The following is a 24,529-nucleotide window of genomic DNA, read 5'->3' as shown; positions in this document are numbered from 1 at the left end:
CTCGCCCCCTCCCGAACAACGGAGACCTCGGCCATTCCTCAGACGACTCGATTGGCGGGCGGCGATAGCGGATCCTGCATTTAACGATGTTTTTACTTCATTGAAACATTTGCATATGTACAAAAGAGTATATTGAGTGCTAAGGCTCGTTCTAATCATCAGCAAGGAACAGAACATCACGACACTTTCATGTGCTCTGCGACGGTGAAGAATCTGTTCCAGTCTTCAAGTCGCACAAATGTCGAGACATCAGACGCATGGAAAACGAACCAACCTCGGCGAACAACACTACAGAACATCAAGCCGCATGTCACAACAGTATCAAACACTTCACCCTCAATTGTTGCCCGGAACAACAATGTTGCACCGATCTCGACTCCGGACAATGCTGACAACTCGTTTTCCACAAAGTCATATTGGGTAAGCAGCACTTTGTTCCCCAGTAATATCAATATCGTGCCTTCTTGTCGTCCCCAGCGGCCTTCTCAGCCCAGCCGGCCGCTCCGAGACACCAGTGGCTTCCGATCAGAGCGGGCACCGTCGTCGGTTCGGTGAGATCAAAACACGTCGCCAGAAAATCATCCACCCAAACTGTCACTTTCGCGTCTCTACAAGTCCCTCACGTAATTACCACTCTCAAGCGGATTGCCCAAGCCATCAGAACTCCTCCCCTATGCATGTTTGAACTTGTGAACCTATCTCTCACTGTCCCCAAAATAAAGTACCCACCTGTCAGTCACAACGTCCCTCATCTCGTATGATACACCATTGATAGCTGAAAACTGTCCCCGACCCCAAGTCCCAACACGGAGTAGGGAAATACTAAGGCACACACAACCCGTTACTGATTCATCGTTCAGTCTTCACGATGCAGCGCATGTTTTAGTTCTCTTGCGTAAAAAAGCGAGATCCGAATGTATCAAACAGGACATGGCAATGGCGCCCCTGCCTCCCTCACTTGTCCTTCGGTCAAGCTGAATCCTTCTTCAACGATTGAACAAGAAACGTGCAGCTCTGAACGAACTTTGTTACGAAATGAAATTTAAATCAGCAGCCACTTTCTGAGAACAAAATGGTCAAAAACCAGTCTCATGTGAGTAGTACAAGCTCGAGCATTTCCGAGATCTAAATCAGCCATCATAGCTTCACTTGGCACAATCTGGTCATCCCAGCGGCTTGCCTGCACCACTATCCTTCCATCAAACCACTCTTCCGTCCGATCCAGTTCGATATGTCTGTCCAGAAAGATGCGATATCTTTCCGTCCGTCCTTCATCACACCATCTCTGGCTGCGGCGTGGCCGGCGACTCCAGCGACACATCGTCCCCCTCGGCCGACCGCGGACTGGCGTTCCGTTTCCCCTCCTCCGCGTCAGTATCTCGCGGCAGCGAGAGCCGCTGGGCGTTCTTGGTGTACGGGCTGCGGCGACCGTTGTTGAGCCGCTCGGGCGGCGGCGGGGAGCCGGCCTGTCGCAGGTCGTTGTGCAGCGTCAGGCTGCCGCGCGGCTCGGCGCCGCCGGGCGCTCTGCGGCGCTCGGACGGCGTCGTCTGCACGGCCACGCTGACCAGCGCCTGGTTGTCCCGCTCTGCCTCGCTGCCCCCGGGCAGCTTGGTCAGCTCGATGGCCGCCTCCGTCCAGGGCGGAGACGCATCGCGTGCCGAGGCTGGCTGCTTGCGGCGCGCGCGGGCAAAGTCCACCACGTCGCCGAGCAGCCGCTGACGGAGGTTGATGATGGAGGAGCCGGAGGAGACGTTGGACGACTGGCCGCGGCTCTGCCGGCTGGCCGCCCGCTTACTGGAGGCCGCCGACCTGAACGGGCATGAGGGAGAGGCGTGTCAACGGACGGCAATACAGCTACAGAACAGGGGGTGGCAAAGATGAAGCAGCAGATGATGCTAGTCAATAATTTGCAGGTAAATTACCAGCTACTTTTCATGTGGCATTCCGCCCCAAAACACTACCTACAATTACCAGCTCTAGACAATCACTGAACCAGCTCAGGCCTGAATTCCAGTCGCCTGAACACTTAACAATCTCATTCTCTTTCCCTCTTCCCAGGCCCCTCCCCAGCCCTTCCACCCGCACAGTCTCACAGACCGCACCATATCCAGCTCCCACACTGACCTGCGTCCATCCTCTTCGTGCGAGTGGTGTCGGGCACGGCCGGCCCACACCTCCTCCTGCTCCGAGTCGATATAGCTGGCGTTATCTCGGCCGCCCTGAGTCTGTGCGGAGCCGCCGCTCTCCGGCTCCAGGCCTGCGGACGACGGGGAGGAGAGGGAGTCAGATGAGCTGCTCGGGCGGACAGTGGAGCTGGACACAAGACAGGGTGACAGACCAGAAATAATACAGAGCGCGAGGGAGAACCACCGAAATAGAAAAACTTAAGAATGATATCTCAGAGCATTCGGAACATTCAGCGGACTTTGATTATGCTTCAACGATGGTTAATTTTCATGCAGGTTTGACAGTTGAAAGGCAATGAATGCATCGTGTAGACGTTTTGATGTGCAACACCTAATTGAGAACGCCAGGCCAAATGAGTTCTAGCACAATACAACAAAATTGCGACACAGTTGCTCTCAGCACAATTAGCGGATATTCATCATCTGCAACTCAGGCCAAATCGCATTCGTGAATAGAGGTCGCTGTCTCATAGCAGTTATAGCACAATCCCACTGTCATTAAGATTTCTGCGATGTCATCGTTCATAATAAATCAATTGGGCGACACCGACAATGACGCGCACATGAGCACAAATTGCGCATTTACCACCCCATCCCAAAGCAGAAAGCAACTGGCTGTCAGGGCGTTGATAATCTTGCAGCTACAGAAAAAAAACGATTAATTGTCTTAACCAGCTGTCGTCCTGCTACTCGTCACAATCAGCTTCGAGGAGTGGACAAAACGGTGGTCGGTCAGAGAATGCATATGTGTGGACTGGGCAAGGAGACACTAGACACACTACACAGGCAGGTCGGTCTTATGGACAGTTGCAGGGCAATCATCCTGTCAAGAGAGGTGACATAGGTTGGTAACGAAACAGGTAGGACGTAGGTCCCTTGAATGCAATCAAAGTGACATAGTTAGGGCGGTCACGTAGAGGGTTCACTTCTTACCGATGGCTGCTGGGACGCCGGTGCCCCTCCTGGTACGGCGCGGCTCGGCCCGGCCCGACCGGCCTGAGCGACTCGACTTCATGTGTTTGGTCAGCGCCATGGCGCCCAGCAGCTGACGGGACGCGGGAGGAGTGGCAGTTAGAAGGAGATGTGCCAAATGGACCCCAGCTGTCTGCATGCAGATAAGACAGACATGTTCAAAAGGCGCAGACAACAAACACAGTACACACATCAATTGATAGAGCAGCTGCCATCTGGCAAGCGAATTTACGTATGCCATGAAAAGCTGGTCCAGTCGAACACATTTATCGCGAGAACGAAGTATGTCTAAATCACTTGGATCGTTCTTCACTCCGCCGGACTCCTCCACGACAAATGAAACATTTATTATCGACATACACGCACCGTACAGCTATGTATAGTCCCACACTGTCCGATTCTACCTCCCTCATCAGCGAGACCTGGCGATTTGAAACAGTCCACATTACCAAAGCCCTCCACCCACCGACACGGCACTCACCTGCGAGCTAATACTGCTGCTGGCCTGGGACAGCACGCTGCTGCTGCGTCTGCTGAGGGTCGAGTCACTGCGACCGACGGCCAGACGGGTGGAGAGCCGTCCGGCGCGACGGACGTCGGCCAGCGCCCTGCGCCGGCCGCGCCGCCTGCCGCCGAGCAGTGCCACCACCCGGTCCGCCTCTGAGCGGTACAGCGAGCGGGTCGAGTCGAGCGAGTGGCGACGGGACATGTCCGAGTCGTGAGATAGTCTGCAGGGGAGAGAAACGGGGGTCAGTTGGTGACAGTGGAGGGCACGAGCGAGGGTTAGTTGGTGAGACACAACCCACAAATACTTGGAGCTACGAATGGAATGGTACGGAAGTTTGCGAGCTGGGGGCAACGAATAAGGGTCAGCTGTTGGTGAGAAATGCAGGGAAATGCATCTAACTGCAGGGGAAATAGATGAAAAGGGTCACCAGAGAGTAGTAATTATGTACTGTACTCTGCAGTGTTATGGTAGCATTTGTCATCTTTTGTGCCACTACGTACCTCCTACTGTACCGACTGTGTGTACTCTGCAGTACATACCTCCTGCTGTACCGGCTGTGTCGACTGGTCCTGCTGTATCTACTATGTCGGCTCGCCCTGCTGTACAGACTGTACAGCGATCCGTCCGAGTTTCGACTGAGACCCAGTGCCGACGACGTGGAGCCGATCAGGGCGCCGCGCCGCTCCATCAGACTCGGGATGGCCGCGAAAAACGACGACGACGGCGAGTCGGAGGTGCCGCTGTTCAGGCCCAGGTACATACCTGAGCGGGGACAGGGTGGGGGTCAGAGAACTACCTGGGGCACAGGATGCAGTCTACCATCGGCCCGCTAGACATAGAATTGCAAGCATACCGGCTCGCTGCAAATTGTTCGTAATGTCATGGAGTGGTTGAGCGTAAGTGTACTCTGGGTCATTCGACCGATGTTAGGGCCATAATCCGCTAGGCATCCAAAACTACCAACACGGCATATGACAAAACGTCGAACGAGAATACACCAAACAGAAGGTGATGGCAACAGACACAGATACGCCGGCCATGAGGGTAAACAATTGGGCATTGTCGAATGAAAACTCTCGGACAAGACTTATCCGTGAGCTATCATTACACCAGACTCGAGTTTATATCAGTCGACTTAACGCAGAGCTATCGTTACACTCACCGACAGGATCCGAGTGCGTGCTGTGGAAGCTGAGGGAGATGCGTCCGTTCTGGGCCAGCTCGTAGCGTTTGGACCAGGCCTGGGCGATCACCTGGTGCTTGCGGATACGACGCACCGGCCGGTCCTCGGGCTTACCGACCACGCTAAAACGAGACGAGTGCGGTCAGAGACAGTTCATCTGACTTATAGCTGCAATGAGACAGCCGACAATGATTCAGCTAGATCCGAGCGGATGACATCGGAATGATGTGATGATTAAGTTACGCAAAATAAGCTCACTTGATGATACGAAGTTTACATACTAGACAACTAGTTGCTGACAAAAAAGCGTCGAGCGTTGCTTTCAAGATGGATTCGACAAGGCAAATAATTGCTAAAACGTCGCAATACTTCAAAAGATCATTTACCCAAAACCCTAAAACATGACAACTGACAGCTCTAACCACCCACACCAGGCAAGCCCAACTCCTTCCCCTACTCACCGTCGGTAGAACCTGTTCCAGGACCTCAGCGTGGACCTCCTCCAGACCCAGCTGGAGAACACGATGCCCACGGCGAACAGGCAGAACACGTGGACCTTGATGACGACCGGCGCGGGCCGCTGCGTCACCTGGCAGGCCGGCTGGGAGCGATAGCCGTAGCTGTAGTCGTCGTACCGGCGGTACGTGGTGTTCGCCTGACACCTGCGGACGGAGACGATCAGAGACGGACTACAGGACGGGACCAGAAGACGGGATGGGATTGCATAGATCACGGTAGATGGTGTGCACTGTGCACTACCAAGACAAAAAAAAAAAATATGAGCTTTTATAAGTTTGATACAACTAGAACCAATCACACCAGCAACTCTAAAAACGCCACTTTTACAGAATCATCAATATCGAGAGGACAGGGAAGTTGTTGCAGCACAACCACCCTTGCCCATTGCTGATCGAAATATCTAAGCTCGTACTTAATTGAACAACTCATGCCTTCCCCAACGGCGCGACTGCACTCACAGCAAAAAGTCCCTGACGTCCTCCTCTTGCCGCTCCCGCCCGCCGTACTCCAGTACGTGGCACGCCACGCTGACAGCCAGTGCGGTCACCAGCAGCAGGCCGCACACACACAGCCGGGCGATACTGGTGTTCACCACACGCTTCTTCTCAGACTTTTCCGGCTTCTGACGTACCAGGAAATGCACGCCTGCGTTCGCCGACGGTAGTGGGGTTAGAATAGGGGAGTAGAGGGAGATAGCCGGGCTGGGCGGCGTCTCCCGAATCTAAATTCGTGGAAAATGCATAACAAAAAATCAGTGTGTATTCTAATTTAGTAGTTCCATGGCTCACCCACTTTACATTGCATTGCAAACAATCAATAAAGAAAACAAATCTTTAGTAAACGATACAATACTTGAATCGAAATACGCATTGCACATCTCACATAATAGTTTCATCGGAAACATAGTAAATTGCCCACGCTATGGACGTCTTTCGTGTTGACACATTCAACAATAGACGCAACATACAAACTTCTTCATTCAAATGCAGGATCATTCAGCAGCGTCATGAGTGTAAATCTCTGCTATGACTTACCGTCTTCATGTGTTTCCTGGTCCAAAGGCGTGCAAAGAGAGGATTGCGGTTAGTACAACGCCAATGCCATTTTATCACTCGGTTAGTTACAAGGCGGTAATATAATTATTGCTATCCTACTAAGAGTCACTACTCGAAGTTTCAAGCAGCTTAGGTAGGTTGTTAGTACCAAACACCCGCAACATTGACGCACGTTTATCAATGAAGAGCGAACAAAGCTATGCGAGAAATTGCGGCCGTTAAAGTTGCAAAGCAAACCGTTAGAAGTTGGGTGATAAGAATTCAGCAATAACAATTATATTTTATGTGTGGCTGACATGCGAAAAATAGACTGAAACCAATGCTCAATGAGTAAACAGGCTGCAAAGAAATCGTTAATAAAAGACGTACCCATGCACAAACGTCTCTCTACAAAGCAACAAAATAAGTCCCAGTCTGCTCCAAGAATACCACTAATGCAGCTTATTCTAACCATGCAACAGTCCCACATTGAGTCTTCAGTACCGGCTACTCCAACCCGGAAGGGTAATAAACGCCCGTTACGCACTTCTGATGAGGAAGAACCCTCCGATAAGCGTGGCCGCCAGCGCCGGCATCAGCACAAAGCCGAGCCGGTACCGCCAGCTGCCGAAGCCGACGAAGCACACGCCGTAGATGTAGTTGCTGTCCACCACTGCCAGACATGACGGACAAGCAGTGTGAAAAACGAATGGAGCGGAAGGCACAGGGCCGAGACACAGAGCATCATAAATGAATATAGTTGGGCCAAAACAACAGTCGGAGGCCAACAGGCATCGAACCGGCTTTAGCAACCGAAATGTAGAACTTGAAAATTGTAATATCAAGTATATTTGTCTAGGCCAACTCATTATTATCTACATTCTAACTGTTGCATTGATTGAACTTTGAAGTGGTCAGTCTCCATTACCAGATACGACAAAGAAACAATCTCATTCCATGCAATCTGGTAGCCACACCCCTTGCCAACAATAAACCCCGACCCTCCCTCGTTCAATGCTCCACCCCGTGCTGACTCTCACCGTCGGAGGTGGCCAGCGCTGCCGTGGTGAGGATCAGCGGCACCGACCACGAGATCAGGTGGAAGTAGGACGTCATCGAGTCCAGACGCTCCTGGATCTCACGAGATTGGCCTGTGAAGAGGCATCGAGATGGTACGTGATGCAGTGGGATGGGTGGCTACAGTGGACACTAGGCAGCTGCTGTTGGCTGTCGTTGAACACAACTCAATAAGTAAGCAAAAATTATCAGATATAAAGCAGCAAAGCAAAATCGAGCTTCGCTATTTGTACCTGTGTAAAATCGCATTAAGTATAGCAAGAGCTAAAACCGACAAGGCCATCTGGAATTGAAGCTGGAGACTGACATTATCATTCCCTTTCAGAATTAGAGTAGGTCTGCAGTTACAACACTCACCAAACGTTTTGAATGTGATGTTCCAGGAGAATGTGAGCATGACGAACCAGCAGAAGGCGGCGATCACCGGGTAGTAGATGAGGATGAACACCGCCGTACACGGGGTGGCTGACTCCTCCGACCTGACACAGGTACGGCGGAGAAACATGGGGCATCATGGATGCATTCTACTGAAGCCTCATAAGAAAGATAATGTCGGCGATTATAGGTAGGTGCATTTAATGTGACATCTCGTCGAACACAAATTTATCGAACATTGTTTTCATCGCCATGAATCTTAGAAGCTCAGCTGCGGAAGGCTGTAGAGACTCATAATTCATCCATATCCAGCTTCGGCGACCCTCCCGGCCATTGGTGTCCCCTCCCGTACCATCGTGCTTACAGTCACCCAATTTACTGCATTCCCCTCCTCCACAGTCAACACTCCGTCCCTGGGCGTCACTGACCCCGGTCCGCGCAGCGTGCCGTCCCTGTGGCAGACGACCGTGTCGCGCGACTCGTCCAGAAACTGCACCAGGAAGCCCAGGATGGCCAGACACAGGCTGAAGTTGATGTAGAAGATGCAGCGGTTGGCGGCGTACTTGCTGAACGAACGCCAGTCGATGATGTGCGTCAGCTGTGAAAGAGCGGGAAAGGGGGATGTCTGAGGGAAACTATCGAACACCAGAAACGTCATTTGTATTAAAAAAAAACTGAGCACGCCAGCCATCATTAATGCAAAGCAAAAGGGAATGCTTCGAAAATATTGTCATCTCCAGAGAAAGCCACTATGAAATAGCCATTTTTCCTTCGGGGAGAAAAATCCTATAAAAGGCCCTTAAAAAAACAGCCACTAACAGCTAACGAGGCATGACGTTACCTGCAGTTAATGAATGCATATTATACTTATCACGTATAAACATCGCCAAACCTGGCCCTGTCTATCCCACAAAATATATCTCACGGACGTCTTCCCCACGTACCACGGTGAGCAGTGTGAGCGCGAAGCTGAGTCCGCCGAACACGTGGATGAAGCGATGCACCTCGTGCCGCTCCTGGGTCGAGTAGAGCAGACCCTGACAGGGCGGCGCGCAGCCCTCCACCGTCGGATAGAAGGCCAACTTGTTCTTGGTGGGAACCAGCGGCGACAGGCACGAGGTGGTCGTGTTGAACTTGAGGTCCTGCATGGAGTTCTGGGAACAGGGAGAGAAACGGGTCAAAATGGTGTGTCACATATCCAGAATGGAAGTCATAAGAGTCAAAGAAAATAATGAGATGACTGTATATACACCGAATGAGGTGGCTATGGCAAAATACCGTCTTCCGGCCTTCTTGACAGTTCCATTTACAAACCAAGAGATGAACTGACAGGAAGTAATTCGAAACATCATTTACAGCGAACTCATTTACTACCACAAACATGCGGCTATATAAGACGGTGCTTACTCTGCATTTTGACGGAAAGCGTGCCTCGTCGCACTCCAGAAAGGCGGGCCATCCGAACAAGGCTTCCGCGAACCTACACGGGCCCCGGACCTTCTGACACATTTCCTGTGGGAGAGGCGGAGCGAAAGATCGTCAGACATTCACATTCACGATGGTTTGAAGTTAACTCTAGCAAGGTGTGCATGCGACGCATGGCCGAGAAATGCTTACTGCCTTGGTCAAAAGATGTCCATACATGGGTACAGAAGACAGCAAACTAGATCGATCAAATAGCCATTGTATACTTGGCGTCGAATACGACGCAAATTTTGAACGATGATGCTAACCATCAGCAATTTCGATACACGAAATTTTAATATTACAATTTCGGATAACACTGATGACAACCTTTCCTAGTTTCCACGGCAACAAAGAAGGTAAGGATACAGCGAACAACATGTTGCATTCAACAATGTCACAAGCTACTGGATGAAAATCAGCCACATTTCCAGAGATGCAAGAACAGATAATTTTCTTACCAGAGAGGGAAGTTCCACCGAATCATTTTCACACTTTGGCATGTAGACTGCACAAAGAAAAGGCTGAATGACACTCCAACATTTTGGAATATGCTGCAAGGCTTCCCATCTGCTCAGGTCCTCCTGAAATATAAACAATGCATGTCGCATGAGTAAAACGATATCACATGGTCCAGCTTTAACACAGTAGCTACTATTTGAATATTAATGAGATTACTTAGTTACAGATCAGTAATGAAGCAAAACCTTGTGAATAGTGCTAGCAGCATCAAGTTGTAACTAAATGCTTAACTACCTACTTCACAGTACGTTGTAAAGCTACACATATCCGTTGAATTGAAACGCCTCACACTTTGTTTTTGTTTTGTTGGGTTAGGCCCTTTTGGTCCATTGAGACCAATGCAGAGCTGGGAGGATTAACAGGAATTAGGGGGAGACTTTGGTCTGAGGAGGCACCCTAGTGAGTCGCCGGGGCTGAGCCCATCCAGTTGGAAAGGCCGCCCAGCCCCCTCCTACCGCCCCCCCCCCCCCCAGCACTCACTACACCCGGCTATGGGTGTGCTCCCTTAGGAGCTGCGGTGCGCTCCAATGGGAGCCACCCGCATGGGGTAAAGTTGCCTGTCCAGCCCGGACCAGAGGTTGCGGCGTGGAGGAGGATTTGAATGTCCTGAGGATGAAAACGAAGGAACGGGTGACCTCACACTTAAGTTTTGTTGGGTTAGGCCCTTTCGGTCCAATTAGACCATTTCAGAGCCGGAAGGATGATAGGAATTAGGGGGAGACATTGGTCTGGGCAGGCACCCTAGTGAGTCACCGGGGCTGAGCCCATCCCGAAGGACAGGCCGACCAGCCCCAAGGTACTCACTGCACCCGGCTACGGGGTGCGCTCCCTCGGAAGCAGCGGTGCCGCTCCAAGGGAGCAGTCCGCATGAGATAAAGTTGCCTGTCCAGCCCGGAGGGGGGTTGCGGCGTGGAGGAGAAGGATTTCCGTATCCTGAGGATAGAAGCATGGAACGGTGTGACCTCACACTTGTCCCCTCTGACACCAGCATCCGCACGCACGCACCTTGAGGCTCTCCTGCGAGCTGAAGTCAGTCAGGTTGAGCGAGGTGCTGGCGAACCGGAGCGCCGTGCCCAGGCACGTGGCGCCGTAGCCGTGGCCAGCGCCGTGGCGTAGAGGCTGGCACACGGCTGGCCTGTGGCAAGTACGTAGCGGAGGGCCCTGGCGCGGGGAGAAGCCGTCCAGCTGGCCGAACGGCCTGCCCTCCAGCGGCAGCCGTTCGAAGTAGGACTGCGGCGGCTGGCCGCTGGGCGGCAGCGCCGGCTCGGTGCCAGCCGGAGGCCACTCGCCGCCGTCGCCGGGCTCCTCAGAGACCTCCGACGTCGGAGGCGTCACGGGAACGGTGACGTCACTGTCGCCGTGCACGGCCACGGCCGCCGTCAGGGCGACCGCCAGCGTCACCCGCAGCAGCCCCGGCACCGACATGGCACCTGGCGACAGAAAAAAAACGTTAGCAATCACTAATGCTTACAAGTCGAATTACATAAATTCTTCACATAGACTGAAAGGGCCTAACGCCACAAAACAAACAAATTCTTCATGGAAACAGAATGTATCCAACGACAGTGCACAATAGTTCATGTTTCCTTTTGTTGAGGATTGGAAACCTTTTTGATATTTCAAATGGTTTGTACTTTGTTCACTTATTCTTCAGAGAGTGTTAACATTCAAACTTAGTGTTACTGTCTGTTAGGGTCAATGCAGCAAGAAATATCAAGAACTGGTTGAAACTCTTATTGGGTTGAAATTTTGGTTGACAGATGAGCTCAATGAGCCATGGACAGATGAAACTCCAAGTATGTGGGGTCTTTAAATTTAAAAACCCTCAGGCAAGGTATCATATTTTAAATGTTTGAGACATGCAATGAGCTATCATGACTATGAAAAAACTAATTAGAAGCAATTGAGCTCTGATTTTGATAGCTTTAAAGACAAAAACTAATTAGCACTTGAATTTGTGATTCAACTCAAGATTCTGCTAAGCAAGGTGTAAGTACAAGCAGGTAAGCACCCTGGTGACCTGAGTATTCATTACAGTAGGCAATGGATGAGCTATGAGCCAGTGCCCTTGGAGGCAGCTTTAAACTCTCATTATAAGTGCCACGTGAAAAGCTAATGGTGTTCAAGAAATTCTACAGAATTAGCGCTTTTGGTAGGTCAGGTCTATATCTCGGTAACTGCTTGGGTGAGTGACTTGCGATATTTTTTGTAGGGTAGATGCACCTCTTCTATCAAACATCGGATACTCCCGATGCATGTGGATCACCCCCACTGCACGTGCAAAATGCAATAAAAAGAGGTGTCAAATTTGTTCCCATTACAATTACTCTGAAATTACTGGGTCGATCTCGCTGAAACTTGGCGTGCAGGTAGGCACCCACGAGGGAATATATATTCCCATGTGTTACGGTTATAGTGCTACTGCACGTGCGCACGTGCAGGGGGGCGTTTCCAGATCCCGAGAATGGCTGGATCGATTGCGCTCAAATTGAGTAAGCAGTTATGAACCGGTTGGTAGAAAGCTGTGCAAGTCAATTTGGACCCAGTTTGCACATGCGCACGTGCAGGGTGCCGCTTCCAGATCTGGGGAATGGCTGGGTCGATTGCCTTCAAATTCGGCACACCGTCCTTTCGCATGTGCAGGGTCACTCTCCTGCTCGCTCGTTCTTTGCCCAAAGGCATTTTACCGGCATTTTCAAATAGCATTTCTCATGTGATCATATCACTTTTCCATGAACCAAAATAGTGTGTTGGTGTTCTGGTATGAAGTTAAATGGTATGAAGTCAAAGTGGTATGTAAGTTGGTAGGTTGTAGGTTGGTCGCTTGGACTTGGTAGATAGTGTACATTCATATGTTGTAGGACGTACCTACCTAGGTTGGTAGGTAGTAGGTTGGTAAGTAGTAGGTTGGTAGGTTGTAGGTATGTAGGTTGTAGGCTGTCAGGTAGACAGGTAGTAAGTTAATAGGTAGGTAAGGTTAGGTCGGGTCAGATTGTTTTTATCTACTCGGACTTCGCCTTCACATTTGCCTGTGTTCTCTTCTTCCGTGTTTTATTCCACGAATTCCTGCACTTGTTATCAGGGCTGCAGAGTCGATGGATTTTCGGCGACTCCGACTCCGGCTTTAAAAAACCAGCTCCGACTCCGACTCCAGGCAGAATTGTCGACTCCGACCGACTCCAACTCCCGACTCCGCAGACCTAGCAGGGCTGCGGAGTCGACAGATTTTCGGTGACTCCGACTCCGACTTCTAAAATCGACTCCGACTCCGGTCACAACTGTCGACTCCGACCTACTCCGACTCAGACTCCGCAGCCCTGCTTGTTATGGTGTGAATTAAGGCATCAGCCAAGGCACTAAAGAGTCATCAGCATCAGCATTAAAGAGGCATCAGCATTGCTTGGTATAGGTCATGGAATCATAAGTGAGCGAGTGAGGCAGTCTTCCGTACATCAGATATTTCTGAGCATTGGTATGCTTTGAAATAACAACTAATAGTTGGAGTTCAGACATCGGCATAAGCCATAGGTACCATTACCTGGTGCTGATTTTTAAGATTCCTTCCCCGATATTATGCTCTAAGAGTTCCGATGGAGCATGCCAGTGGAAAATAAAACATGGAGCACTCGTGCAAATGAATTTAATATAACAACAAATATTTTAAATCATAGGCGTAGGAACAGGGGGGGCCGGGGGGGCCATGGCCCCCCGACTTTTTAGCCATTTTTAAAGTAAAATCTTTATTTTTTTATTTAAATACAAAACTAAGAGCAGGAAATGATTCAGCAAGGTGAGATGAGCACAAAACTGCAAAGAATTTCTTCATAGGGGTATTGGGGCTCCCACAAAGCAGTGTTGCCGCGGCCAGATTTTACACCGTACCAGGATCGCATCCAAATCGTACCAGATTGGCTGTTTCTGGCTGCGTACCGTACCAGATCGTAATAGGCCAAATTGTTATTAATTCAGTACTTTAAAAATAGCCAAAATTTCGGTATGTTCATGCCAGCAAGTAATTTATGACTCATTTGACCCAGTAGTTCGACCCATTCGTCTCCCCACTTCGCCCCTTGAAAGGCAGAAAGACGCTCTTCTGAAAGCTCCTGAATTGTACCTATACCTACTTAAAATTGACCTTAAAGGGACCCTCCCACCTTAACATTAGTTTTGAGTTGAGATAGCCAAGTTTGCGGCCAGGCTCAGAAACCACCATTTATCCTGGTCGCAACCCCCGCAGCTTTATGGTGTTCAAGAAATTTCTTCCCTTTACTTGCAGGGTGGGACCAGCGTGGTCCCTATCTCTTAACCATTACGGGAATCTGATGACGTCAGCGGAGATCTAACGATTTTTAAATATTTTACTAAAACGTTTGGTAGCACGCGGTGGTATATGCTGCTTCGCGCGCAACAAATGCCGCACTTTCAAATAAAGTCGCTAGGAACAGCGGAGATCCCAAAAAGTAAACAAAGGTAAAAGTCTAATATCTTGAAAACCCGTGAATATTTTTCGATGAAATTTGGTAGATAATCGTTTTTGCTCTTTCTGAACCGAGCGACATCACTTTCATGCCAATTCATTAACTTTTTTGAAGGTGGGAGGGTCCCTTTAAAATAGAGAAATCGAAATCCTGCCTTCGAGAGGGGGCACTCCAGTTGAGACTGGCGATTGCAACCAGAATCCTAGCATGCACCTAGAATCCGGAAATTGCCACAGTAATATGCCAGTGAGAATGGAAAATTATTTGTTGGGTGTCATTAGTTTTCCAACGAAATCGCACAATTTTAGGACACGGATTCAAACTAGCCTCTAGCCCTTCGACCGTCGACGGAACTCACATTTCACTGTTCACAATACAACTACTGTAGTTGCCGCTGTGCGGAGGCGCGTCCGGTGCACGGCGCGCGTGCGAGTTATCTCGTGCGGCTGGGATTTGTTGTGGAAAATGTATCAGCGGGCAGTGTCGGCGAGAGCGAGCGCGGGAGGGAGCGGCGCGGGGCGGCCGCCGAGCGGTGTTTTTGCAAAGTCGGTTTATTTTCTGTGCGAGTTTAAATACAAGCTATTTCGGCATTATGGCGACGAACGTGACAGTGTCATTGGACCAGGTTCCGGTGATGGCAAGTGCAGTGGCCCCGACAATCGTCCCGCGACCGGTGACAGCGCCGGTGCCGGTTGGTGATGGTGGTGTGTCAGACTCGGCACCCGTCTCACAGCCTGTGGTCGCGGTACCGTCGGCACCTTTTGATGCGCGGCTGATACCGGAGTTTGACGGGACCGAAGATGTGGTCAGCTGGCTGGCGCGTGCTGAGATGCTGTGTCAGCTGAGGGGAGTGGCCGCCGAGACTGTGATTCCTCTGCGCCTCGCTGGCGGTGCTTTCCACGTATGGTCCCAGCTGCCGGCGGCCAGTCGCTGCTCGCTGACGGCCGTGAGAGACGCCCTCCAGGCGGCGTTTGCTCTCGATGAGTACGCCGCCTATGAAGCGTTCGCCGCTCGGCGACTGATGCCAGGAGAGTCGGCGGACGTATTCCTCGCTGACCTTCGCCGGCTGGCGGCACTGTTCGGAGGAGTGCCGGAGCGAGCGCTGGTATGCGCATTCGTGGCAGGCCTGCCGGACAGCGTCCGGCAGATGATCCGTGCTGGCTGCCGGGCAGATGGACTGGACCTGTCGTCGGTGCTGGCGCGCGCTCGCGCTGTACTGACCGACGAGCGGCTCTCCGCAGCAGCAGCAGCGGCGCGTCGGAATGTGCCGCCGCCGGCTAGCCACCCACCTGCGGCGCCTGGTCCCGGCCAGCCGCCGGTGCCGACGCGTGGACGGCCTCCGCGCGTGCCGCGTCCGCTGAGATGCTGGACCTGCGGAGAGCCCGGTCATATCGCTGCGAGATGTCCGCGTCGGTCGGAAAACGGGGCCGGAGGGGACGGGTCAGCACCGCCGTTCTCTCCTGCGCGACAGTGAGCGGTGCGCTGCCGATTACACGCCTGCACGTGGACGGACGAGAGTGCACGGTCCTCATCGACACCGGGAGCACCGACACCATCATCTACGCGCCATTCTGTGCGCAGTGGAGACGACGGGTGGTGCGCGTCACCACGATCAGCGGCGACGACCTGAAATGCAGCGGCATTGGCAGTGTAACGGTCGAGGCGCCGACGGGCCATCGTGCCGCACTTGAAACGCTGGTGGTGGAGGAGCGGCCGCTCGGCGTGGACATGGTGCTCGGGGTCAGCGGCATCTCGGCTCTCGGGGGCGTGACGGTGCTGTCCCCCTCTGTGGTGCGGTTCTGTGGAGCAGTGTGTCGTGCGCCGCCAGACATTGAGACGCCGGACTTCCGGGTGCAGTTCAACGCGGCTGCCCGGAAGTGGTCGGTTGCATGGAAATGGTCCGATGGGATCGGACCCCAGTGCCTCACGAACGCTGTGCCGCAGTATGCTGTGCCGCCCGCCGCTCGTCACGAGTTCGAGACAGAACTTGACGACTGGATAGAGCGGGAGTGGCTCGTGCCGTATGACGAGCGGCGGCAGGGGCCGCCGAAAGGGTTGGTGCCGCTAATGGCTGTGGAGCAGCGCAATCGCGGGAAAGTTCGACCGGTACTGGACTACCGGGAACTGAATGACTTTGTGCAGGCTCACACAGCTGACAGCGACGTGTGCGCGGAACAGCTCCGCAAGTGGCGCCGGCACGGCGCAAATGTGGCGGTCGTGGACCTAAAGCGTGCCTACCTCCAGCTGCACCTGGAGGAGCGACTCTGGCCGTTTCAGACGGTGATGGTGCGGGGGCAGCGATTCTGCTTGACCCGCCTAGGTTTTGGTTTGAATATCGCGCCCCTCGTGATGAAGGCTGTCGTGCGTGCTGTGCTCGATCAGGACCCCGACATCGGGCGTGCCGTCCTCCCATATGTGGACGATCTCCTTGTAAATGAGGACATTGTCAGTGCCGAGCGCGTGGTGGCGCATTTCGCGCAGTTTGGGCTGGACTGTAAGCCGCCGGAGCGGGCGGCCAGTGGAGCGCGGCTCCTGGGCCTGCGGGTGCACGAGGAGAACGGGCAGCTGCGGTGGAAGCGGGACAATGCCGTGAGCGCGCCGCCAGAACGTGTGACTCGCCGATCTGTGTTCGCGTGGTGCGGACAGCTAGTGGCCCACGTACCAGTGTGTGGGTGGCTTCGACCCGCGGTCGCATGGCTTAAGCGGCGTGTAAATGAGCTGACGCGCGGATGGGACGACATCACTGATGACGCCGCGCTGCGCGTGCAGATGGACTGTATCGCGAGTCGCCTCGCCAGTGACGACCCGGCCCGTGGCGTGTGGTGTGTCGACGGGGACGAGGTGGTCGCCTGGACAGACGCCAGCTCGCTGGCCACCGGAGTGGTCCTGGAGAACACAGACGGTGAGGTGATCGAGGACGCATGCTGGCTCAGGCGAGACGACGCTGTACACATAAATATGGCCGAACTCGATGCCGCTATTCGAGGCATTAACTTGGCTGTTGCGTGGGGCGCACGGAGAATCAATCTCCGAACCGACTCGGTGACGGTGAAGCGGTGGATCGACGACGCGATCAGTGGCCGCGCGCGCCTCCGTACTAAAGCCAGCGGTGAGCTGCTCATCCGACGGCGTGTGGCGATTATCCGTCAGCTGGTCATCGAGCTGGAGCTCCGTCTGACCGTGGCGCTCGTTCGATCGGCGGATAATCGCGCTGACGCACTGACTCGAGTACCCAGGGAGTGGCTCCGAGACGATCTGACGTCGACAGTGAGCGCGGCAGCCGTGAGCGCGGCTGGCGAGCCGTCGGCAGTGAGCGCGGCCGCTGTGAGCGCGGCTGCATCGGACGAGCCGTCGGCAGTGAGCGCGGCGGCTGTGAGCGCGGCGGCTGTGAGCGCGGCTGCATCGGATGAGCCGTCGGCAGTGAGCGCAGCCGCTGTGAGCGCGGCTGCAGCGGGCGAGCCGTCGGCAGTGAGCGCAGCCGCTGTGAGTGCGGCTGCAGCGGGCGAGCCGTCGGCAGTGAGCGCAGCCGCTGTGAGCGCGGCTGCAGCGGGCGAGCCGTCGGCAGTGAGCGCGGCCGCTGTGAGCGCGGCTGCATCGGACGAGCCGTCGGCAGTGAGCGCGGCCGCAGCGGGCGGGCTGTCGGCAGTGGGAGTAGCTGCCGCGGGCGAGCCGGCAGTGAGCGCAGCCGCGGTGGGTGAACCGTCGGCAGTAAGCGCGGCCACAGCGGACGAGCCGAACGCTGTAAACGCGAGCCTCGACGGTGCAGAGAGCGTGGCTGAAGTGCACGAGCGAGCTGGTCATCCGGGCGTCCGACGGACTTTGTATTTTGCTCGCCGATGTATCGGCCGCGTCTCGAGAGACCAGGTACGCGCCGTGGTGACAAATTGTGATGTCTGTCGAGCGATCGACCCGGCTCCAGTAAAGTGGCGACACGGGTCGTTGGGTGTACCACAGACGTGGCACAGACTGGCCATTGATATAACTCATTATGGGGGCCATCCGTACCTCAGTGTAATCGACTGCGGGCCGTCGCGGTTCACTGTATGGCGGCCGCTGCGACGGCAGGACAGTGTGTGCGTTATTCAGCGGCTGGAGGAGATATTTTTTGATCGAGGAGCTCCGGCGGAGCTGTTGTGTGATAACGATCCTGTGTTCCGCGGCCGACCGTTTGCCGTGCTCGCCGCGCGCTGGGGAGTGGCGGTGAGGTTCCGGGCGGCTCATGCACCGAGCGGGAACGGTGTTATCGAGCGCTGCCACCGGACAGTGAAAGTGATCGCCGCCCGGAAACGGTGTGATATCGCCGAGGCGGTGCACTTGTATAATGTGACGCCGCGTGACGGCGAGGCGGTGGCCAGCGCCCCGTTTTGTGGCGTGTACAGGTACGAGCCGAGTGACTGTGTGCGGTTGCCGGCTGCTCCGCCAGGGACGGCCGCGGACGGTGGGGCCGGGGCGCGGGAGCTCCCTGCGGTGGAGACGGGCCCATACACAGTCGGAGACGCGGTGTGGGTGCGCCGCCGTGGGACGCGCTGCACGGAGCCGTCCCGCCGGGGTACCGTCACGGCGGTGGTCTCTCCGCAGGTTGTCGATGTGGACGGTATGCCACGACACGTCAGGGATTTGCGGCGCAGAAATAGTGAGCCGCCCCCATGTGCTGAAATTGACGCGGACGACCCCATCTACGTGATGGATCCCCCGTCTCTCCCAGTCCTCCAGCCGGCTCCAGTTGAGCAGGGGCCGGAGTTATGCGACGCTCCAGCGCCGGAGCCTCCTGCCGTGGCTCCTCGGCGAAGTCAGCGCACCCGCCGTCCTCCGCAAGGATGTTTCTGTGAGGGATGTAAATGATCCTCAGGATCAGGGGGAGGTGTAGTTGCCGCTGTGCGGAGGCGCGTCCGGTGCACGGCGCGCGTGCGAGTTATCTCGTGCGGCTGGGATTTGTTGTGGAAAATGTATCAGCGGGCAGTGTCGGCGAGAGCGAGCGCGGGAGGGAGCGGCGCGGGGCGGCCGCCGAGCGGTGTTTTTGCAAAGTCGGTTTATTTTCTGTGCGAGTTTAAATACAACTACAATTCCCAACTATTGGTTATTGGTATCTCAGCTTGTAGGAGCCACCACAAATCGTTGCATTTGGGCCCGGTCAATTCCCAACTCATGACACAACATCTTATATTGCCTTGGACACAACTGCCTCAGCCTGCAGCCGGCGGACCGTCCTTGGCAGCCGGCGTGGCGCGCGAATTTTCCTCTTGTTTACTTCTGGCAAGCACACAACAGGAATAGTTATTAATAATTCCGAATCTGATGCACAACAAATTATGAGAAAGTTAAAAACACCATCCCTCCTGACTAAAATAATTGTTTTGTTTTTTTACTTAGATTGAAACAAATATTTAAGTGCCAAAAAATGCATTTCGTCGAAAAAGTACCAGATTTCGTTTAGGCGTACCACCGTACCAGAAAGGTCGAAAAAGTACCTGATCTGGTACTATAGTACCAGGACGGCAACACTGCCACAAAGTGACATTGAAGTTTCGCTGGCCCCCCCACTTTTCGTGAGGTTCCTACGCCCATGTTTTAAATTCTTTTCAAATTCACAAGCAGCGTCAAAATCTAAAAATGTCGGGCTCATCCAATTTGTTTCTCAAGACGCGACAATAACAGATACCCTTGATACGTAAGTGGCGCGTACGGAAGATTTACTACTAAACCACTGCTCAAAAATATATTTACCTTTATTTCGCCTAAAAGGTATGCGTTGTTGTTGTTGTTTTGGGATAGGGCGCGTAGCAGCTTGGCTCTTGCGTCCAAGGCCCTATACTTGCGTCCAACTTCCTAAAAGGCATGCAATAATGTTAGCTAGTAAGGCTACCACCAGAAACAAAAAGGCATGGATGAAATAATACACGTCTGTCAATTCAGCAGCAACGAATATCAGCCTCACAGCAGCATATTTCGGGGTGTTTCAATTTGGCTCAAAATTGCTATATAGGGCCTTCTCGATGCGCTGATTCCGAAAATGTACCTCTTTGGGGTGGTATTTTGCACCGTTAACGAGTTAACGGCCAATTGACATTTTAACGGGAAACGGTGGGGTCTTTCGATTTGGCTAAAAATCGGTATACAGGGCCTCCTCGATGCGCTGATTCCGAAAATGTACATACCTCTTTGGGGTGGTATTTTGCACCGTTAACGAGTTAACGGCCAATTAACATTTTAACGGGAAACGGCGGGGTCTTTCGATTTGGCCAAAAATCGGTATACAGAACCTCCTCGATGCGCTGATTCTGAAAATGTACCTCTTTGGGTTGGCATTTTGCACCGTTATTAACATTTTAACGGGAAACGGCGGGGTCTTTCGATTTGGCTGAAAATTGGTATACAGGGCCTCCTCGATGCGCTGATTCCGAAAATGTACCTCTTTGGAGTGGTATTTTGCACCGTTAACGAGTTAACGGCATATTAACATTTTAACGGGAAACGGCGGGGTCTTTCGATTTGGCTGAAAATTGGTATACAGGGCCTCCTCGGTCCTCGATGCGCTGATTCCGAAAATGTACCTCTTTGGGGTGGTATTTTGCACCGTTAACGAGTTCACGGCCAATTAACATTTTAACCTCTAGAGACCCCGGGTGCACTATAGTATACATGGCTTCAGCGCCGTCTATATCGCTCCGATGTACTCCGAGATCGCAATAGCTATGGTCATACCTCAGACTGATCCAATGCCTGCCATCTGGTGCCAAAAACAAACCTTTGGTTGCAAAATTTGCCACCAGGGGCCTTTTCGACTTCGCTATGTCGGGGCGACGGACGCGTTCAGGTGAGGCTCCGACATGTTTTCTTTTTTTCTTATTATCATGCCATGTTATCATTATTTTTGACATGTTGCTAGTAATGAGAAAGGTGCTGTGCAAATATGTGAATATTTATTTTTGCTTTAGCGTTCGTAATTTTGACGAAATGTGTTATCGTACTTGATTGTATACTATAGTATACATCCGGACTTCAGACTTCATTTCATGCCACCCGATGATGCAAGTGCCCTATATCTTATATTCCACTCTCTTGAAAAAAACTTTATTGTATCGTGACTGTAAGACACATATTAAGATAATTGTCATACCTAAACCACAAAATTAACCCGCGCCCTGCTGGGGGGGGGGTGTTTGAACACCCCCCCCTTGTGGTTTTTCGCGAATATCTCAAAAACGGCGGCGCGGAGCGCCGCCGTTTTTGGTACACCTTATCATACATCAATTCTACACACGTTGTGAAAATTTCAGACCAAGGTCATTCAAGGTCAGGTCACCAGGTCACTTGAAGTGACCTCACCTCATAAAAAGTTTCAATGTCTGTCATAGCTACACCGAGTGACCGATCGCTTTGAAACTTTCAGCGATTGCTAAGAGCAATAGCATGTACAAAATGTATATCTCAGAATTTTGATATCGATGACCTAAGGTAAGGTCAATTCTGCGACCTCCCCATTATAAGTCAATGGGAGAAAATTGAAATGCGCCTCTTTTGGACGAAAGACATTATAAACACTCCCAAACACTGAATTACAAGTGGTTTAGACACACTGAACATGAAAATGGTGTCCGTGACCCCTGTTCATGCCCTGAGGTCATCTTAGGTCACGAATGGTATCCAACAGTTTTTCGCAAATAACTTTTGATAGAGGCATGCTAGAGCGATGAAAACACCTTAGATGTGTTCAGGTCGACGATACGGATCGACTGATATGCAACATGACCCTTTCCGGTCAGGTCATGACCTTAACCTGAGGTCAAATTTTCAAGTTGACCTTTCAAGGTCAAGTTATAGTTCATTCGATGCGTCTTGACGAGAGGAACACGATGCCGGTAAAAGTAAGCTCGTACAAGGCTTGAGTCAAAAGTTATTGCAGAAAAACTGTTTCCGAAAAAATCGGCTATTTTTGCAGTTTTTGCCCCCTGCAGGCAAAACCGTTGACGCTAGGTCAAATCTGAGAAAATTACTTAGAAAGGGCGCTAATAGGGCTATCGAATGCGCTTTTCCGCAGCGCTGTAGCTCTATTGGTTCCCGAGTTATGCGTTGGCTTCTTGGAAATTGTCGACATTCGACCTGGAAATCGGCGAAATTTTGCCTTCAATGACCTCTGGTGACCTGACCTTTGACCTGACCAAAAAATTGACCGAAGTGATTTCCTCATTATTTTTGACGCTCTTTCGAACGCCGCCTTCCGCGTATCGCTACGTGGCCCAGGAGCCGAGTTAGAAGGGGGGGGTGTTCAAACACCCCCCCCCCCCCCAGCAGGGCGTGGAAATCCAGGACCCCCAGCCGGGCGCGGGTTAAATCCTACTTATTGAATGTGTATACTATGGTATCCATCAGGATTCGCTCGTTTCTTGATTTGTGTACTATAGTAGGTATACACTTAGGCTTACATTACAACAGGTCACGTGCACTCAAGTAGGTATACATTCAGGACGTGAAGCGTAAACATACTTGTGGTTCCCACGGACACATCTCAATAATTATTGCGCTAAAACATGGCACAACGTTAGGAACCGGTTAGTATGGTGTTGCACACAAGTCAGTCGGGGTACCATTTCACACTCAGGCACGTAAACGACTCACCTTTGCGCTCTCTCGTTCATCGCCCTAACGGCGTTTTACTGGTATTTGATGGTAAAATACTGTTCTTGAATGGAGAATAAATGGTCAAACTACCAAAATGGATCGTGGCGTCACAGTCTGCATGCCATCACTGAAAAGTTAGGTCGGATTATAGAGCGAAGTTTGATAAACTGTGCTGTTTTATAGGTGGCCTGTCGTATGCCAGTATCAAGGCCATGCTCGAAGCACCTGATTCCGGATCCGACCTAGATGTCTCTGATTCAGGAGACGCCCAGTTAACATGCCGACGTCGGCCCGACGTCGGGCCGAGGCTCGGCCCGACGTCGGCCCAACGTCGGTTCAACCTCGGCCCGACATCGGCTGGACGTCGGATATGCCCGCATGTTCCGACGTCCAGCCGAAGTCCAGCCGACGTCGAGCCGACGTCGGGCCGAGGTCGTTTGCCGAGGTTGACGAGATCGTTCGTCGTTGGACCGACGGGGCCGACGTCGGCATGTTTATTGGGACAACGCGCCAAAAATATCAACCGGCGGCGGGATTCGAGCCCCCCAGTCGCCGACGTCGGCATGTTTACTGGGACAACACGCCAAAAGCATCAGCCGGCGATGGGACTCGAACCCCGTGTCATTTGAACGCGAGGTTAGTGCGCTAACCACTAAACCACGCAGCCAGAGAGCGCATTTGGTTTGTTTTGTTGGGTTATGCCCTTTCGGTCTGACAAGACCATTTCAGAGCCGGAAGGATGATAGGATGGAGACATTGGTCTTCTTGGCGAGCACCCTGGGTCCAGTTCATATAGAGACCCTGGTCCCATTGCTGTTACGTGACACTTATTGGAAAGGGCGACCCCACAATGGATTCATATAGCCACTCTTACACACCTGCACCAACGTTTCCCAAAGTGTCCCTTTGATAAGTGGCACTTTGGCAAAGTGTCACTTGCCGACTGGCCTTTCTATATGAACTGGGCCCGGCCCTGGTGAGTTGCCGGGGCTGAGCCTGACCAAAGGATAGGCCGAGCAGCCCCCAAGCACTCACCGCACCCGGCTGCGGGCGAGTTCGGCTTACGGGCAATCCCAAATGGGATAAAGTTTCCCGTCCAGTCCGGATCAGGGGGTTGCGGCGTGGAGGAAGATTTGAGTGTCCTGAGGATATTTTGGATACAGAAGCTCTTTATGAAACATGAAACATGTATTTTATATTATTTTAACGGTCAAAACAGCGGCCGATGTCGGTCCGAGGTCGCCCCCACGTCGGCCCGACGTCGGCTGGAGCTCAGCAATTGATCTCGGTCCGACGTCGGCCCGACGTCGGCTGGACCTCGGCTGGACGTCGGTACATGCGGGCATATCCGACATCCAGCCGACGTCGTGCCGAGGTTGGACCGACGTCGGGCTGACATGCCGATGCCGAGATGCCGACGTCGGCCGACGTCGGCATGTTTACTGGGCGAGTACATCCCTCGAGTCGATCCTGCTCCTGGGTCCGACAGTGAGAGTGACCTCGAGTTAGGTAATCAAGATGTCACCCCCAATGCTCCTGAGTATGTTTACAACAACAAGTATGTTTTTTTCCATGCAGATATCACCTCAAAA

At 52.7% G+C, this 24,529-nt stretch overlaps 2 protein-coding genes across 3 annotated transcripts; one reads left to right on the top strand and one right to left on the bottom strand.

Annotated features, from left to right (window-relative positions):
- Positions 1 to 113: 113 nt before the first annotated feature.
- LOC122377893 (smoothened homolog) lies at positions 114 to 19,936 on the bottom strand. Of its 2 annotated transcripts, XM_043358455.1 has the most exons (18): positions 19,893 to 19,936; positions 13,379 to 13,506; positions 10,846 to 11,270; positions 9,780 to 9,902; positions 9,262 to 9,366; positions 8,799 to 9,008; positions 8,283 to 8,452; positions 7,837 to 7,958; positions 7,443 to 7,553; positions 6,950 to 7,075; positions 5,827 to 6,013; positions 5,311 to 5,511; positions 4,829 to 4,971; positions 4,206 to 4,428; positions 3,640 to 3,886; positions 3,120 to 3,231; positions 2,125 to 2,257; positions 114 to 1,809 (listed from the first exon to the last, which is right to left on the bottom strand). In XM_043358455.1, exons 3-18 carry the CDS (start codon positions 11,263 to 11,265, stop codon positions 1,275 to 1,277), a joined length of 3,168 nt encoding a protein of 1,055 aa, XP_043214390.1. In that variant the 5' UTR covers positions 11,266 to 11,270; positions 13,379 to 13,506; positions 19,893 to 19,936; the 3' UTR covers positions 114 to 1,274. The 2 variants fall into 2 exon arrangements, with proteins under 2 accessions (XP_043214390.1, XP_043214391.1); XM_043358456.1 differs by lacking the exons at positions 13,379 to 13,506; positions 19,893 to 19,936 and adding an exon at positions 13,649 to 13,671.
- On the top strand, positions 15,148 to 19,045 carry LOC122377865. Its single transcript, XM_043358381.1, has 4 exons — positions 15,148 to 15,636; positions 15,900 to 16,907; positions 17,088 to 17,251; positions 19,024 to 19,045. Exons 1-4 carry the CDS (start codon positions 15,148 to 15,150, stop codon positions 19,043 to 19,045), a joined length of 1,683 nt encoding a protein of 560 aa, XP_043214316.1.
- Positions 19,937 to 24,529: the final 4,593 nt, after the last annotated feature.

This window comes from Amphibalanus amphitrite, unplaced genomic scaffold (genome assembly GCF_019059575.1).
Source record: "Amphibalanus amphitrite isolate SeventyFive unplaced genomic scaffold, NRLGWU_Aamphi_draft 000052F_arrow, whole genome shotgun sequence".
In the NCBI taxonomy this organism is placed as follows: Eukaryota; Metazoa; Arthropoda; class Thecostraca; order Balanomorpha; family Balanidae; genus Amphibalanus; species Amphibalanus amphitrite.
Note: the sequence above shows the minus strand (reverse complement) of the source record. Positions and strands in the feature narration are given on the sequence as shown.

Excerpts from the sequence above, each read along its gene's own strand:
- LOC122377893 (XM_043358455.1), bottom strand. The coding sequence starts at position 11,265 with ATGTCGGTGCCGGGGCTGCTGCGGGTGACGCTGGCGGTCGCCCTGACG. Across the intron at positions 4,429-4,828 it reads CACGCACTCGGATCCTGTCG|GTATGTACCTGGGCCTGAAC; the intron begins GTGAGTGTAACG and ends GTCCCCGCTCAG. Across the intron at positions 3,232-3,639 it reads GCAGCAGTATTAGCTCGCAG|CTGCTGGGCGCCATGGCGCT; the intron begins GTGAGTGCCGTG and ends GCGTCCCGTCAG.
- LOC122377865 (XM_043358381.1), top strand. The coding sequence starts at position 15,148 with ATGCTGTGTCAGCTGAGGGGAGTGGCCGCCGAGACTGTGATTCCTCTG. Across the intron at positions 15,637-15,899 it reads CTGGTCCCGGCCAGCCGCCG|TGGAGACGACGGGTGGTGCG; the intron begins GTGCCGACGCGT and ends TTCTGTGCGCAG. Across the intron at positions 17,252-19,023 it reads GAGGACGCATGCTGGCTCAG|TCCTCCAGCCGGCTCCAGTT; the intron begins GCGAGACGACGC and ends CGTCTCTCCCAG.